Genomic DNA, 18,283 nt, shown 5'->3' on the forward strand with positions numbered 1-18,283 from the left:
AAAGATCTTATCAGAATATATTTGCAATAAGTAAAATAAAACATCCGTTTCCAGGTGGATTGCGATTCTATTTTACTCTCTCCCCTCATTCATATTTCCACACTTGCTGAATCACGTCTTGCGCTCTACCTCACTGTATGGAATCGTAGCAGGCAGCTATTTTTGCCATATTCCACACTGCAGCAGCTGTTTCAACCTCTCTCTTGGTGTCTACCCTCCTCTATATATTGCTACTGTAACGTGTCCGAGCAAGACGAAGTGCCTTCCGATGACTCCTAACCAGTATCGCTTCTCGGCCTAAAGGCTAAGATCAAAGTGTAGTATCTGTTCTTATCAGCTTAACATCTGATAGCTCTTCCATAGGAAGACAACAAATGTTAAACTGATTTTTGGAAAGCGGCGGACAGTTTAGGGGCTTGCTCCACTTCCGCCACGGGTTGGCCCGGTATTGCAGTACCGCCGGGATCGGCCCACTTAAAATTCACACCAAAGAAAAATGTATTTCTGTAGAACTCAGCATCATGAGCTGATCGACCTTGCCTCGAGACTACGGGCTTGCTGAACGCGTGATGAATAGATCAGAAAGTCGAAACAAAACTTCAAAATTCTTGTCTGACCAAGCCTACTGCGAGCATTACTGCTGTTCAACAAAACCGCAGATTGGGCTCACACGAAAACAGACCAGACCAGAAGCAGACGAATCACGTCATTAAACATAATCAAATTCAATAGCGAACCTCTCCATGACCACTTATACGAATAAATTTTGTCTGAAATCGAAAGCATGAAAAAGTTCTAAAAGGGCGAACAACAGCCTGAAAATAAAATTTAATCATATTTTAAAATTGGGTACAAACCGTACACAAAAGCCGTGTAAAACGATTTCAAACGTTTCAGAACGTCTCAAGATTAAAAAAAAAGGAGACTGCGAAGAGAGTGGCAAAGAGACGAGCTGGACGGAGAGCAATCTCAACATTCATTCCCCTTCGTCTTGCTCTTGACTCTGACGGTTCCGGGCAGCTCAATGCTCACCGATTGGCTCTCTAATTGCGCGCACGTGGTAGCAGCGAAATCTTCGAAAATCGCACACGAAAATGATTGAGGAAGGCAATTTTGGTTTCAAGGTTGAATTCTCTATGGCTTATTTTACCTGTTTGGAGGGGGAAAAAGCAAAACCAAAACAAAGAAAATAAAATGAAATAGGAGTCGCCCGGAATGAAACACATGGTGAAAAATGTGTGCGCCCGGATAGCTCAGTCGGTAGAGCGTTGGACTTTTAATCCAACGGTCTAGGGTTCAAGTCCCTATTCGGGCGAAGTAATATTTTTTTTCTATTTTGCCTGAAAGCCTGGACCCTCATCTTTGCTTTAAATGTTTACATCTGAAATGAATTAGTCATAATTTACAATGCCTTAAACTCACCTCACTCTTAAGGGGGTGCTCGAGTTGCAGATCTTGTGACATTGTGAAGGTAGTACCGTGTCGTGTCGTGGTCGATCACAGTGTCGGGCACCCTCAACTCCGTCCACAGCCCGGCACAAAACAGGTGACACCGGGATCCTTGTTTCACCTCCCCGGGCTTTAATGGGATTCGGCTAACCTTGAAAGTAGAGCACTCTCCATGTATGACTCGACCGGGGTGGGACAGTGGCGTAGAACCAGGCTGGTCGAAGGTGGGGGCCCCTGGATAAGTAGATTTTCGCTTAACAAAGTGTGCAGTTCGGATCAAGTGACCGTGCCCCTAAAAATTGTACAGGTTCCCCTGGAGAACACACACTCATAGAGAGCAGAGATCAAGATCAGGAACGAGCGCGCGCGATCAAGTGTTTGACAGCTGGTTTCACTTGTTGTTACCTATAAATTTTAGCTTGGGCCGGGGGGCGGGGGGGCGGGGGGCGACCCAGGTGAAACCATTAATCTCCAATAGCTCCCTCACTTGGACCCCATATACTTAAATGGCACCTTTTGTGGCGTGGAACTGGATCTCTCTACAGCCAACAGCTTTTCCAGCCTTTCAGCAGTTTTGAGGATAAAATATGGCGACCGACCCTGGTCAAACACTTGCCCAACAGAGGGGGTGGGGGGAGGCGGGGGCGGACTATCATATATTCATAAAGGTGGGGGGTCCACCAAGGTTGAGTTGCATGCAGGCGCGCACGGAAATCCAAACCTCACTTCTTGGCGACCGACGGCGGCGGCGGACAAGTTAATATGAACACGTTAGTACTGAGATATTAATTAATGCAGCTGCCGCTCGTGGCCGTTTGGAGGGGGCCCAGTTTCCGTGGCCAACGGGCAGCCAAGGGGCTCCCCCGCGCTCAACAGCCACATTAGGGAGTTAACAAGTCCACTAATCGATTCATTTTAATTATTCTTTTCCGACAAGCAGCGGCCAGCAGCCGAGTTTCGAAGGACGGAGGTCCTCTTTGGGGCTGCGCAGGCCCCCTCGGCGCAGCAGGGTAGGTTCCGCGTGTGTGTGTCTGTTGAGGGTAAACCTATATGGCTATACGAACTTTGAGAGCTACCGAGCGGCCACTTATTTCTGCGCTCAAGGGGGTCTCTCCGGTTTGGTGTGACACGGGAGAGTGTACTAATTACGGTAGCGAAGGTATTCGTTGAAAACACATAAGAAAAATTTTGTTGTAATAGTTGAAAGAGTGAATTAAGAAAAAAACAACGGTTAGAATTGATCAAGTTCAAAGTAAACCAACTACTCAACACTATTTTTTACTAATCTTTCAATTTTATATGGACGATAATAAATGTGATTGTATCTTCTGAAATGCTAGGGATTATTTCAAAAATATAAAAATGTTTTTATTAGAGGGATCGAAAAATTTCAGGATACTTAATTTTTTTACTTTGAAAATCAGACGAATATTTGTTAACTTATTGTCACTTAAAAATTCATCACTTTTTAAACAAATTTGTAGGAAATTTTCTGATTTTCTCGAAATTTTTTTTAGAGAGGTCATGGCTTTTAAAGTGTTATTAAATCACGTTATATTTAATCAAACGAAATTTATTTCATAGGGTATAACCACCAAACGGTGCATGATATAACAAATCATGATAAGTACTTTTTGATTTCAAATTTGATTTTTCATTCACATACACATAACATAAAGTCAACATATAATTTTTGCAGTTCCGTTGTGAAACTTTGTGTGTTTTAAAAATTTGAGAAATATCAAATGGCCTTCCATACTAATGAAACAGTGGTGAATTGTTAAACATTTCAGCATGGTTTTGAGTGCTGAGAAATGATACTTTTAACTGTTTTGAGTTCATGTTTTTTTTTTTTTCAATTTTCCTGATATTTAAACTTATTTGCTTTTTTACTCACATGAAGACCGTTGGAAATATTGTTCGAAGTTTATGTACCTTGACTATAACCAAAGTCGAGGAAGGGGCAAAAAATAAAAAAGTTAAAAATTTAAATTACAGGCGACGGTTTCAACATTTGAACGAAAAAAGTGCAAAAAATTCATAAAACACCTGTCCGGTTGGTTTGCAATCATTAATTTCCAAAAATTTTAAGTATTGACGAAAATTTTATTTTTGCTAGAAAAAAATGTTTTTGCGGTGCTGTGAATTGCAATTTCATAAAAGTTCAAAACATTTTGAAACGAGCCCAAATGCAGGGGGTGACATAAACTTTGACAAATATTTGCAATGGCTTAACTGAACATTAGTAAACCAAGTATTTGGATCCTTATAAAGATTTTTGACTTTTAAGAACGATAGTCATCCATTCTGGAAACTTATTGTAATCTGCTTCATACAGTGCTTTAAATTTTTCAAGAATGTCTCGAAGTTTAAAGATTTTTTTTTTTGAATTGAAATTATTTTAAAAAAATATTATAAAATATTTAATAAAACAACAGGCCAGGATTTTAAGACTTCATAGCAGAAAGGCATGAAAAATACATTACAATCGGTTTGAAATAGTTACTTGAAAATTCACTAAAACTTAAAAAAAAACTTACTCAAACATATTATAAATGATTATAAACGTACTTCATGTTGTTTTTATCTGCACTTTAAATTTTACTTCAATTTAAAAGATTTTATTTAATTGTTTTTTCCCCTGATTTTTTTGACTGTTTTTGAAGGGAGAGACAAAAACTTTGAGATATATCGACAACATTTTAATTTTCATTAGTTATACCTAATTCAGAAAATAATCCAGGACGCCTTCGAAAGACTGGCTGCGCTAGGGTTAGATTAGATTAGATTAGATTAGATATGTGTTGTGTTTTACTGCTCGTACAACCTCCGGGTCGTGAGCTGTCTCCAGATGCGTTGCCATCTAACTCGGTCCTGGGCTGCTACTCTCCAATTCCGCTGCGGAACTCCCACACTTTCCAGATCTTCCTCCACCAGGTTCAACCACCTTGCACGTTGCGCCCCCCTCCGCCGCGTTCCAACCGGCTCCGAATTGAACACCAACTTCACCGGATTGATAGTCTGGTTCGGTTGGCGCGCATCCAGCGCGTCCGGCATTCTTGCGACGTGTCCGGCCCACCGGATTCGGCCAGCCTTGGCGACTTTCCAAATGCTTGGCTTGCCGTAGAGTTGCGCCAGCTCGTGGTTCATCCTTCTCCACCACACATTGTTCTCCCGTACGCCGCCAAAGATCGTCCTAAGCACTCGCCGTTCGAAAACTTCAAGCGCTTGCAGGTCCTCCTCGAGCATCGTCCACGTCTCGTGCCCGTAGAGGACGACGGGTCTTATCAGCGTTTCGTACATGGTGCACTTTGTACACCGGGAAAGATGACCAGACCGTAGGGTCTTGTGGAGTCCATAGTAGGCACGACTACCGGTGATGATGCGCCTCCGAATTTCTCTGCTGCAGTTGTTGTCCGACGTTACCAACGATCCGAGGTACACAAACTCCTCCACGACCTCGAACTCGTCGCCGTCGATCGTCACGCTCGGTCCTATGCGAGCCTTAAGGGACTCGGTTCCTCCTGCCAGCAGATACTTCGTCTTCGCCACATTCACCTTCAATCCAACCTTATCCGCTTCCCGCTTCAATTCGGTGTACCGCCTGGCCACATCCTCGAACGTTCTGCCGACAATGTCCATGTCGTCGGCATAGCAGATGAACTGACTGCCCGCCTCATAACACCTTCAAGCCCAATGTTGAAACAGAGGCCGGAGATACCGTCGCCTTGTCGCAGTCCCTTGCGCGATTCGATTGGGTCGGACATCGCTTCCGAAATCTTCACGCTGCACCGTGCCCCGTCCATCGTCGATTTCACTAGTCTCATTAGCTTCCGTTCTCGTACATGATCTTCCATAGCTCTTCGCGATCGACCGAGTCGTATGCGGCTTTGAAATCGATGAACAGGTGGTGCGTCGGGATCTGGTACTCGCGACACTTTTGGAGGATTTGGCGTAGCAAAAAGATTTGGTCCGTCGTCGATTTCCCCTCCACAAAACCGGCTTGGTACGTCCCAACGAAATCATTTGCTCGCTCCGACAGACGACAGAAGATGATCTGAGACAGCACTTTGTAGACCGCGTTGAGAATAGTGATGGCTCGATAGTTCTCACATTCCAACTTGTCCCCCTTCTTGTAGATCGGGCATATTACTCCCTCTTTCCACTCCTCCGGTAGCTGTTCTGTGTCCCAGACCTTGACTATCAGCCGGTGTAGACAGGCCGCCAGCTTGTCCGGGCCCATCTTGATGAGTTCAGCACCGATACCATCCTTACCCGCTGCTTTGTTGTTCCTCAGCTTCTTGATGACATCCTTAACCTCCCTCATCGTGGGTGCTGGCTCGTCCTCACCGTCCACCATACCGCTGACGTCGTTTCCCCCGTCGTCCTGGTACTCCGCCTCTGGGCCGTTCAGGTGCTCGTCGAAGTGCTGCTTCCACCTTTCGATCACCTCACGCTCGTCCGTCAAGATGCCTCCGTCCTTATCCCGGCACATTTCGGCCCGCGGCATGAAGCCTTTCCGGGATTGACTGAGTTTCTTGTAGAACTTGCGCGTTTCGTTGGAGCGATACAGCTGTTCCATTAGGGTGTAATATCAAAATCGATTTTCCAGCACAGCACTTTTTCAGTTCCTTTTGGGGTCCTAAACAACTCCCCAAAGTTTGGGACCGATTGGTTTAGTCCTCACTTTGCGCAAAGCGATTCAATTTTCAATATAAATTTGTATGGGGAAAACCATTTTTTAGGATTTTGATATTTAACAATTCGACGTTTCATGCCATATCAAAACCGGACTCATATTTCGATGCTTTGGAAGGTGCTCTACAACTTTGCCGAAGAGAGTATGGTGCTAACTTGCTCCTAAAAGAAGATATAGAGCCCTCAAAACTCGTCTAAAACGTGATTTTCGAGCAAAAAACACGCTTTAGACGAGTTTTGAACACGCTGTATCTTTTTTTAGGGGCAAGCTAGCACCATACTCTCTTCTGGAAAGTTGTAGAGCAGATTCCAGAGCATCGGAATATGAGTCATGTTTTGATATAGCATAAAACGTGGATTTAATAAATATCAAAATCCAAAAAAATGGTTTTCTCCATACAAATTTATATGGAAAATTGAATCGCTTTGCGCAAAGTGAGGACTAAACTAATTGGTCCCAAACTTTGGGGAGTTGTTGAGGACCCCAATAGGAACTGAAAAAGTGCTGTGCTCACTAAATTTAGACAACTTTAATTTTTTCCATACAACCATATTACACCCTACTGTTCCATGTCCTGGCACTCCAACTCTTCCAGGCGGCGCTTCTTGTCCCAGAAAGATGGGTTTGCTGTCTTCGCAATTGTTTGTACGACTCCTTGTTCCCTCGGGTGTTGTGCAGCAGCCACTTGTCCCGCGCAGCTTTCTTCTCGTCCCAAATCGCCTGACATTCCTCGTCGAACCAGCCGTTCCGTCGAACTCGGTCCACGTCCACGTACCCGATGGCGCTCGATGCCGCTGCGTTGATGGCTGCTTCCATGTGGCTCCAGCAGGCCTCCAGAGGGGCTTCAGCGAGCTCAGATTAGATATACCTAATTCAGTAATTAAGTCTATCATTGTGAAATGTGAAATAATTTGTTTCGACTTTTCTGAATTGATGAGATTAGCATTAAAGCAGAAAATATAACAATAGTTCATGTTATAACATTGAAAAGCGACACAGGAAAAAAAATAAGGGCTAATATGGTGACCCTGAGAAAACTATTTTTGACAAACTTTATACTTTAAGAATCTACATTTCAATAACTTAGGCCGTTGCAAATATTTTTTTATGTTTATGACCCTCGACTCTGACTAAAATCGAGTGGTGAGGAAAAAAAATAAAATTACGATTCATGATTTCAACATTTCAATGAAAAAAGTGTTTCGAAAACTTGTTCAGTTGTTTTGCCATTAATAGTTTATAAAATATCTAAGTTTTGACGAAATGCTGTCTAGGGTGCTGTACATCAGAATTTCTTATAAATCCAAAATATTTTTAAATGAGACCAAACATGCTATATATTGTTAAAAAATTAATGCTAGACTGATTTCAGTTAATAAGTCAGTTATATTTTCATTAAAAATTTGAAGTTTTTTTAAATGTTTTTGTTGCCCCCTGATTTTTCGTCCCAATTTTGGAGGGGATGCTGAGACAGGCCAAACGTTTGCACAAAGAATTTATCAAATTATAAAAATACCAAAATTCATCGCTTAGGAACCTCCCGCAAATTGCGTATTTTTTCCTTCAAAACGTTCTCAAAAAATGAGTCTTTCTCAACAAAATTGCATTATTAGCTGCTCTGATAAAAAAAACCTATGATACTACATTAACCTACCTGACCGATGGCAGCAAACTATTTCGAGCACCATAAACGCAATTACACACTTAAATTACGTCTTTCACTCATCATTTCAGATCAAGTCAGTTAGGTTAGGTCTAAAAGACGCGTGGTGCGTTCCCATGCCGACCGGGGGATTAGTACTTGATGGATTGAGATATTTTCTGTCATAATTTTGACAGCCCATACATTCCAGCACATTCATCATCGGTTGGTTTTTGAACCACATTCGACATTACGCACTCAGATGTGGTTTAAACTGCGTGGGACTATCTTTCTTTACTGAGAGGAAGCTAATTATAGCGCAGCAATAAAATTAACTTTTGCCAGTTAAGAATATATTTGGCATACTTCTCAGCTCCTTTTTTTCAGAATCTAATCGCAGAAAGCTACTTTTCAGAGTATATTTTTATATCAGCTTTTTTTTTGTAAGAAACAGAAACATTAGGGTAAAGTGAACTAGTGTTGGATAGTATGATTCATCAACATGAATTCTTTTAGTCTGAATAAGATGATGACGGCAATTATCATTTGCCCAAAACAAATTCAAAAGTACTCCTATTTCTCATCTTTTACGGGTCAAACACAACCCGTTTCAATACCCTAAAACCCCTTCCCTCGAGCCCCCTCAGGTCGATCCTCAGCCCGAACGCGCCGTTTGACCCCTTGTCCCAGATCGCTTTCACCCGAGCCAACTCCCAGAGTCAACCGTTACCGAACTCATCGTCACTCGGCGTGATCACATCTTCCAACCGGGCCGCGAACGGTGCTGACGCGGTGGTGCAGTACCGTGGTACAAATTTCGCTCCCAGGCGCAAAAAAGTGGCCACAGTCGGAGGGCGGTGGCGCGCAGATCTAGGCGAAGGGCGTTCACGACCCCCCGAGGGACCGACCTGGGCGCAAAAGCCCAAAACCACCGCGCCGGGTCGTCATCACCCGGAGTCCTCTCTTTATGGTGGTTAAACTATTCTCCCACGCTCGGAACACGATATTTCAATCTGTTTATGTAATAGATGCTAAAAAGCAGATAGATTTTGATGAGTCGAAGCCTGGCCGCCGCCACCACCAAGCGGTTGGAGACTGGGAGGAAGATCCGGGCCGTGGCCACGACAATCCGAGCCGAGTTCTGGCTGGCTGACTGTGCGCCAAGGAGTTCCAAGTGGGAGGTGATGCTGGCGAGACAAGGCGACCGTTTTGCAAACAGTCATTGAGGGTTAGGGTTGCCAGATCTGGAAAGAGTAAATTGAATCACTGTTCAAGCTGGGAACTGTCTATGTAAAAGTATGGAGTTTCCCAAAATCTGAAAACTTTTTGATCTGCTAATTTCTGGTAACACTATTGCTTCTCGAAATGACTTCTCGGGGTTGGGGAGCGCAACGAAAAATGATCATGAAGCATTCATTTAACCAGAAAGTGTACATACACCTCAATGGGGGTACCATCCTGCCCCGCCCCCCTCACTTAACCCTTTTTGAGAAGCTCTCAAACCCAAATGCACCGTGCAGCTTCAGCACAATACCCAGGTTGACGTTTATTGCAGTTGAATTGAATTGACTCCAAACAGCTCCAAATAAACCCCTCTCGTGTATATTGAACGTTTTATTGTAAGTGAGGTTATGTTTAGGACTATCCCTTGAGACAGAAGAAGATGGGAACCTTCGGTTAAGGGCCCCGCTGCTGCGGCTGCTGATGGGTTCCTCCGAGATTTGGAGAATGGTCTCCTCACGAAGATTAACGCTCGCTCTGGGTTGATGGTGGTGTTGCCGCAGCATTTGTACGTACTCACAGCTAGGTAGTATGATGGTGGTGCTGCATCGCGTGCTGAGTCTGAGGATCTCTGAGAGTGAGAAAGAATGAAAAACGTGATTCCAGCATAAATGATCCGATTTCACATTAATAAAAGGGTGCACTTGGGATGCTAACAAATTTTGGTACTCGTAAATGTTACTTAATTTCACCTACCATGAGTGGATTCAAAAGAAATCTGACATTTCTTTATTTTATAAAACAATTCTTAAACCGATTTAAAATTTGAAAATTATCAAAGTGAAATTAATCCATCTTAAGCGTTCCTAGTTCAAGCTTAAGCGACACGAGAAGACCACGACTACCCATTGAAGCGTAAAGGCAAAAGGCGTGTTTTGTTTGTTTTTTCTTCACTTTACGTGCAGTTTGCACTTGGCGGGAAACCTCCTCACGAGGAGGAGAAGGGCCTTTATTGCTGCTAAGCATTGCCCCCTTACCACCCTAACCCTCCTCTCCCCCGTAAGGTAGACAGACACTCTTCGGAAATGGAAGTTAATTAGGTTATTCCCACGCACTTAATAAGGAAATACGCCACTGCCGACTGTTTGCAGTGACTTGGAACTGGCCAAGGTATTGGGAGAAGGTCCAAGTGAACAAGTGAGCAAATCTGTCCGTTGTAGTACATTGTTCTGCTCGGACAACAAAGTGGTACTTTAGTAAGTTTGTTTGCTGCCCTTTTTCTCGTAATAGTGTGGTAATTGATGATGTTTCACTCTGTTATCCGATGGAAACTAATCGGTGCCTTGAGGGCTATAACATAAAATTTGTTTGTTTTATTTTCACGAGATTTTTTTTAATAAGCTCAGTAACGCTTTTATATCGATCCTCACGAATCGATTTGATTTTCATGTAATGAGAGTTACTAAATGTTGATTAAAATGTTCTGTATTGTATTTTCTTTATAGGCAGAGGGCCCACCAGTCCAGCTAGAACCAGTTGATCTCAGCGTTCGGTCACCACCAAAAGGTATGTTTGTTTGATTAACTGAGCTATTGATAATAGCTTTAAATACTTTTTATTTTGTTTTAAAGGTCCTTCCATCTCAACTGAGTACACTTTTGGACTCGATCTTCACCGATTTGGAACAAACTTGAAGGGAACGTTCATCTGTCGATAGTTAAAAGAAATCCCAAGTTTGGTGCTGATCTGACCATCCCTGTATTTTTGGCACCGCTTTTTTTTTGACGATTTTCTAAAAAACTTTTTTTCTTTTAATCATAACTTTGCAAATACTTGAGCAAAAGACCCAAAAATATTATATTTTAACGTTTTAAGTATTAAAATTCAATTTTGACCAAATCCTCATGTTTTTATTTGATTTATTTTATCACTATCGTGTTTCCTGGACAATTTTACATAAAAATCAATGTAGACCTCAAACTAAAATGAACTATTGGCGAGATACAGCGATTTTACTAAAAAAAAAGTATGATTTTGCGCAGCACATGGAAGTGCATGGTGTACTTTTCAACAAAAAGGGATGAATCCCGCATAGTTCGGTTTTTATATGTGAAAAACTTATTTCGGATTTAAATTCATAGGATTGAGTGCTGCGCAAAATCAAACATTGTTTTAAAATCACTGTATCTCACCAATAGTTCATTTTAATTTGAGGTCTACAATGATGTTTATGTATAATAAGGAGCGGCCGTGGCTGATTGGTCACGGTGTTCGCTTTGTAAGCGAATGGTCCTGGGTTCGATTCCCATCTGCTCCCAACGAGAAAGTATAGGAAATATAAATCTTGAAACCCTGAACATGAACGAAAAAATCAAGCTCGAGTCGGGGTTCGATCCCCCGTCCTTTGGATTGGTAAGCAAAAATGCTAACCACTAGGCCATCGCAACTTGATGAGCTATGACTGGAATTAGGAATACTGTTACTATCAACTATATACGCGCTGAGTCCTTGTCCATTTTGACAAGGGTTCGGAAGTTCTAAATAACGTTTGAATCCGATTGGTCCAAACGTTCTTCAGGGCGGGGCTTGTCGACAAAGCTAAAGTACCTCGCGCTCGGCTAGCCAGCGTAGAAATGGGTCACCGAAGCTCGGCAGAGCTAACACCTTCCAAATGCCTATGCGAGTTATTTGCATGTATAGAATGTAGATCTAAAAATACATGGAAACAACTCAATTTGTAAGAAGCGACCGCGTGGTCCCGTTTGGTTGGTTGCACACACACACACACACAATGATGTTTATGTAAAATTGTCCATGAAACACGATAGAGATAAAATAAAATAAATAAAAACAGAATTGAATTGGTCAAAACTGATTTTTAATACTTAAAATGTTAAAATATAATATGAGTGGGTATTTAAGAGTTAAAATTTTATTTTTATCGAGTTTCTTGGACAATTTTCTATAAAATTCAACCTGTAGAAAGTCTTTTGCTCAAATAGTTGCAAAGTTATGATTAAAAGAAAAAAAAAGTTTTTTAGAATATCTTCAAAAAAGAGGGCGGTGCCAAAAATAGAGGGATGGTCTAATCAGCACCAAACTTGGGATTTCTGTTAACTATCGGTGAAGGTCGAGTCCAAAAGTGTACTCAGTTGACCTGGAATGACTCATAAGTAATTTGATTGTTTTTTAGTTGCGACAAAAACCTTTTCATTAAATTTACAAAAAAAATAAAATTCAATTATTTAACTCACAGAAAACCCAATTTTACCTTTAAGACATGAAAGTCTAATTAATTTTAGATTTTGTTGTAGTTGTTTGTTGTTTGTTGTTTGTTGTTTGTTGTTTGTTGTTTGTTGTTTGTTGTTTGTTGTTTGTTGTTTGTTGTTTGTTGTTTGTTGTTTGTTGTTTGTTGTTTGTTGTTTGTTGTTTGTTGTTTGTTGTTTGTTGTTTGTTGTTTGTTGTTTGTTGTTTGTTGTTTGTTGTTTGTTGTTTGTTGTTTGTTGTTTGTTGTTTGTTGTTTGTTGTTTGTTGTTTGTTGTTTGTTGTTTGTTGTTTGTTGTTTGTTGTTTGTTGTTTGTTGTTTGTTGTTTGTTGTTTGTTGTTTGTTGTTTGTTGTTTGTTGTTTGTTGTTTGTTGTTTGTTGTTTGTTGTTTGTTGTTTGTTGTTTGTTGTTTGTTGTTTGTTGTTTGTTGTTTGTTGTTTGTTGTTTGTTGTTTGTTGTTTGTTGTTTGTTGTTTGTTGTTTGTTGTTTGTTGTTTGTTGTTTGTTGTTTGTTGTTTGTTGTTTGTTGTTTGTTGTTTGTTGTTTGTTGTTTGTTGTTTGTTGTTTGTTGTTTGTTGTTTGTTGTTTGTTGTTTGTTGTTTGTTGTTTGTTGTTTGTTGTTTGTTGTTTGTTGTTTGTTGTTTGTTGTTTGTTGTTTGTTGTTTGTTGTTTGTTGTTTGTTGTTTGTTGTTTGTTGTTTGTTGTTTGTTGTTTGTTGTTTGTTGTTTGTTGTTTGTTGTTTGTTGTTTGTTGTTTGTTGTTTGTTGTTTGTTGTTTGTTGTTTGTTGTTTGTTGTTTGTTGTTTGTTGTTTGTTGTTTGTTGTTTGTTGTTTGTTGTTTGTTGTTTGTTGTTTGTTGTTTGTTGTTTGTTGTTTGTTGTTTGTTGTTTGTTGTTTGTTGTTTGTTGTTTGTTGTTTCAAGATATCTATGAATTTATTATAATTACGGCCAATCAAGCATATTTGGGATTTGCGCTCAGTTTGAGCACCGGAACAAGCCCTTGATTACCCACAAAAAGTCATTTTGGTTACATCTAAATCCCTTAGTGTTTGAATAAAGAATAAAAAACATACAATTATGACATTTTTGACCTCATTGAACCTTTTTCATAACTCCAACTTACATCCATTACCTGCAATTTCATTCTCAAATGCAATACCCATACGCTTCCTCTTTCAACCCCTTCTATTCCTGCTTCTGTTCAGTTCGTTAGTTCGTTTATCGACGATCATAAATTATCATGTTTTATTATGTTTTAATAGCATAATTAATTTAGCAAGCTCGTTGAACATAGAGGCGGAAAAATACGCGCAGCCGCCGTTTGCCTTCGCGCCAAACACCAACCAAGAGCACAGCTGATTCAATCGCTGCTGTTGATCTGTTTTTCATACATCCTCTCTCACGTTTGCTTCTATAGAGCAATTCTCTACGAAATCGGTCTTTTCTCTTCAATTTTAATTTTTGTATTTTTTAATCCGACTGAAACTTTTTTGGTGCCTTCGGTATGCCCAAAGAAGCCATTTTGCATCATTAGTTTGTCCATATAATTTTCCATACAAATTTGGCAGCTGTCCATACAAAATGATGTATGAAAATTCTGTATCTTTTGAAGGAATTTTTGATCGATTTGGTGTCTTCGGCAAAGTTGTAGGTATGGATACGGACTACACTGGAAAAATAATACACGGTAAAAAAATTTGGTGATTTTTTATTTAACTTTGTCACTAAAATTTGATTTACAAAAACACTATTTTTAATTTTTTATTTTTGATATGTTTTAGAGGACATAAAATGCCAACTTTTCAGAAATTTCAGGTTGTGCAAAAATCATTGACCGAGTTATGAATTTTTAATCAATACTGATTTTTCAAAAATCGAAATTTTGGTCGTAAAATTTTCAACTTCATTTTTCGATGTAAAATCAAATTTGCAATAAAAAGTACTTTAGTGAAATTTTGATAAAGTGCACCGTTTTCAAGTTATAGCCATATTTAAGTGACTTTTGAAAATAGTCGCAGTTTTCATTTTTAAAATTAGTGCACATGTTTGCCCAGTTTTGAAAAAATATTTTGAAAAGCTGAGAAAATTCTCTATATTTTGCTTATTCGGACTTTGTTGATACGACCTTTAGTTGCTGAGATATTGCAATGCAAAGGTTAAAAAACAGGAAAATTGATGTTTTCTAAGTTTCACCCAAACAACCCACCATTTTCTATCTTCAATATCTTAGCAACTAATGGTCCAATTTTCAATGTTAATATATGAAACATTTGTAAAATTTTCCGATCTATTTGAAAAAAATATTTTCGGAATTTTCAAATCAAGACTAACATTTCAAAAAGGCCAAACATTCAATATTACGCCCTTTTAAAATGTTAGTCTTGATTTGAAAATTTTGAAAATATTTTTTTCAAAAAGATCGGAAAATTTCACAATTGTTTCATATATTAACATTGAAAATCGGACCATTAGTTGCTAAGATATTGAAGATAGAAAATGGTGGGTTGTTTGGGTGAAACTTAGAAAACATCAATTTTCCTGTTTTTAAACCTTTGCATTGCAATATCTCAGCAACTAAAGGTCGTATCAACAAAGTCCGAATAAGCAAAATATAGAGAATTTTCTCAGCTTTTCAAAAATATTTTTTTCAAAACTGGGCAAACATGTGCACTAATTTTAAAAAATGAAAAACTGCGACTATTTTCAAAAAGTCACTTAAATATGGCTATAACTTGAAAACGGTGCACTTTATCAAAATTTCACTAAAGTACTTTTTATTGCAAATTTGATTTTACATCGAAAAATGAAGTTGAAAAATTTTACGACCAAAATTTCGATTTTTGAAAAATCAGTATTGATTAAAAAATTCATAACTCGGTCAATGATTTTTGCACAACCTGAAATTTCTGAAAAGTTGGCATTTTATGTCCTCTAAAACATATCAAAAATAAAAAAATTAAAAATAGTGTTTTTTTGTAAATCAAGTTTTAGTGACAAAAATAAATAAAAAATCACCAAATTTTTTTACCGTGTATTATTTTTTCCAGTGTAGTCCGTATCCATACCTACAACTTTGCCGAAGACACCAAATCGATCAAAAAATTCCTTCAAAAGATACAGATTTTTGAATTTTCATACATCATTTTTGTATGGACAGCTGCCAAATTTGTATGGAAAATTATATGGACAAACTAATGATGCAAAATGGCTTCTTTGGGCATACCGAAGGCACCAAAAAAGTTTCAGTCGGATTAAAAAATACAAAAAAAATCGAATGACCGAAATCCTAGAGAACTGCTCTATATCGACCCGCTAAGGTAACAAGCGGAACATAAACACCACTGAGAGTCTGTTCCTTTCCCTGGCTACGTGACGGTATTGCACAGCCAGCTGACTCTCATTTTAATCCTTCTTTTGAAGAGAGTCTCCTCATCCACTTGTTGCTTTGATTCAATACCGCCAGCAAAAAGGTAGTCTGACACACGACTCCGAACAGACAAAAGAGAACAAGAGAGAGAGGAATTCTCATTCGAGAGAAGGAGAGAGCAGGCAGTCTCTCTGTTTACAAAACAAGATTGAACATGTTCAAAGGGGAGAATACGATTCTCATTGAAACTATACCCAGCAGCTTGTTACGAACGGGTAGAAACCGAAGTGACTGCATTTGTAAGGCTCCACTACTGAAAAGAGAGCCAAAGCACCCTCGTTTTCATCCATCGCTAGAACTGCGTTGCTCGCCGCGCACTATATATACACGTTCCACAGCCTCGGTTCTTCGGAGGTGTGTGTCTTCGTCTGTGATGGCACGATAACTGAACATTGATCGCTTTGTTAGTTTGCAGATCTGCTCAGTGGCAACCCGTCACACTCTTGATAAACGGCAGTCCGGATCTGGTATCACGGGTGAACTCTCGCTGCACGGCGCCGGGCCGAACGCACGATTGATGTCATTCGTGATACAAGACGCTGCCCAGACCCAACTATTTCTCAAAATTGTTGAGTATATCGTAATTTAATACAGATAGCTTAGCTTCGGATTAAAATTACATTGTTCAGAACGCTTCCATATCACTAGGGCACCGCCGAGCGGTCGGCCCATTATTTTGCTGCTGTAAACAACAACATCACTGTCACTTTTTTAACACTCACAGAATAAACTTTTTTATTTCACTGAATCACTTACACTTAAACACTAACACTAACAATCACATGTAAATTGATGCGTTGACTAGACCAGGTACATCCAATTGAAATCCGTAATTGAAAGGCAAGTCTAATAGATTTTCTTATTTATTGGTGGAATGAGTTATGCTATGAATGTAGGGTCTATGTTTCAATTTTTATGGTTTGTTTGCATACAATATTTTAGTTAAAATGTGTTTAATCAAGTTTAATTAATAGGGATTTTATTTTCAATACAGTCCAGACTCGTGTATGAAGTGCACAGCAACAATAGTGTAAATTTGGATGGTGTAAACATAATTGGAAGGTTTATTGTTACCTCTTTAATGATGTAATATTACAACAATTTATGTTGAATAGTGGTATTACAACGAAAAAGTGGTAAATTTTCCACATGTTTACACATTACTCATTCCCAGATGAAATATTACCATAATTTTATTTTTACTGTATTAACCATTTTTTTTAATTTAAATATAGCTTTAACTCGGACCCGTAGCATCGTATTAAAAGGTGGTCAGGAACAACATGATAGGAAATTTAACGGGCTTTCTGAAAAAAAAAATACACTGAAAGAAAAAAACAAGTCGCTTCTTTAATTATTTTTAGGCGTAAAAGTCTAAATTAAAGGTGAACTCACATTTTTTTGTTATTTTTTTCAAATAGACTAAAATATAAAGGGCCTCATTAAAAAAATCAGATATTTACCTCCCTGTAAAGACTTATGACTTATTCTCAGTTGAAAGGTTCTTCAAATCTCTGGACTGCAAATATAACATCCTGGAGCAAAAAAGTTAAATTTTGAGAAATCTCTAATTGAAATTGAATTGCAAATTTATAATTTACGACCAATGATTATTAATTGATATCTTGAAATCTTTAATTATTACCAAAAAAATAAAGGACCTCTGCGTTTTTCATAATTCTTGAATAAATTTATTCTTGATTATAATTTTCGTTTGATATAGATTTATAAGTTTGATAACGAACATAACCCAAAATGAATGAACAACAATGATGTTTGCAAATCTCATTAAAAAGAAGAGTGAATCCTTCTAATTAATTTCCCTAAATTATAGCCTATCTTTTATCAAGAAGAAGGGTGAATGTGAATGAATTTCATAGTTTTCGTAAAAATTTACTGATGAGGAAAAGGAAAAAATATGTTGATTGTAAAGAGCTGAAAATTGACCAGCCCCCTTTTATAACTCCGTATTAACTTGAAGAATCACAAAAATGTAGGAACTTTTCTTATCATTTAGAAAATATATTTTTGCAGGAATGTTTTCGCTGCGTACAATATTACAAATTTTCAAACAACAACATTTTTTTTTCAAAAATGGGTTTCTAAACGTCTTAAGTCATTTTTGATTTGCATAAATAAATTTCTCAGTTTTCTTTGATTAATGTTGTTTCAATCATCAGATTTCCAGTATCATATTTTGCACTGAATCATTAGCACGCAAAATGGCTTAAGAGCTAGTTTTTCACCAGTGTGTAACAGGTCGTATCAAGGTGCTCCGATTTGGACGAAACTTTCAGCGTTTGTTTGTCTATACATAAGATGAACTCATGCCAAATACGACAAAGGGGGTAAAACGGGCATTGAAGTTTGATGTCTAAAAAACATCAAAAATCAAAAAAATGCTCCCATTCGCGTAAAACTTGATCAATTCCAACCTCTCTTAGATGCATTCGAAAGATCTTTTGAAGCACTTTTGCAAATTACTGATAAAAATTGATATTTTTAAAACCTTAATATCTTAACAGCCTCCAACACCCATACTCCCGTAGGTCAAAAGATAGGTAATTTCATGGACTATAAG

General features: G+C 38.8%; 1 protein-coding gene and 2 non-coding genes across 3 annotated transcripts in view; all 3 read left to right on the plus strand.

Annotated features, from left to right (window-relative positions):
* The first annotated feature begins 284 nt into the window (after nucleotides 1-284).
* On the plus strand, nucleotides 285-479 carry LOC119768193. Its single transcript, XR_005278004.1, has one exon. It is a non-coding gene; the product is annotated as a U2 spliceosomal RNA (small nuclear RNA).
* Nucleotides 480-1,242: 763 nt separating this feature from the next.
* Trnak-uuu lies at nucleotides 1,243-1,315 on the plus strand. The gene has a single exon. It is a non-coding gene; the product is annotated as a tRNA-Lys (tRNA).
* Nucleotides 1,316-1,621: 306 nt separating this feature from the next.
* The window catches only part of LOC6036749 (Krueppel-like factor 5), a 99,159-nt gene continuing 82,497 nt past the window's right edge, over nucleotides 1,622-18,283 (plus strand). Inside the window, exons 1-3 of the mRNA XM_038250441.1 lie at nucleotides 1,622-1,673; nucleotides 2,387-2,459; nucleotides 8,438-8,598. Coding sequence (XP_038106369.1) covers nucleotides 1,622-1,673; nucleotides 2,387-2,459; nucleotides 8,438-8,598 — 286 coding nt within the window. The remainder of the gene's footprint in view (nucleotides 1,674-2,386; nucleotides 2,460-8,437; nucleotides 8,599-18,283) is intronic.

The sequence above is a fragment of the Culex quinquefasciatus genome, chromosome 2 (assembly GCF_015732765.1).
Source record: "Culex quinquefasciatus strain JHB chromosome 2, VPISU_Cqui_1.0_pri_paternal, whole genome shotgun sequence".
In the NCBI taxonomy this organism is placed as follows: Eukaryota; Metazoa; Arthropoda; class Insecta; order Diptera; family Culicidae; genus Culex; species Culex quinquefasciatus.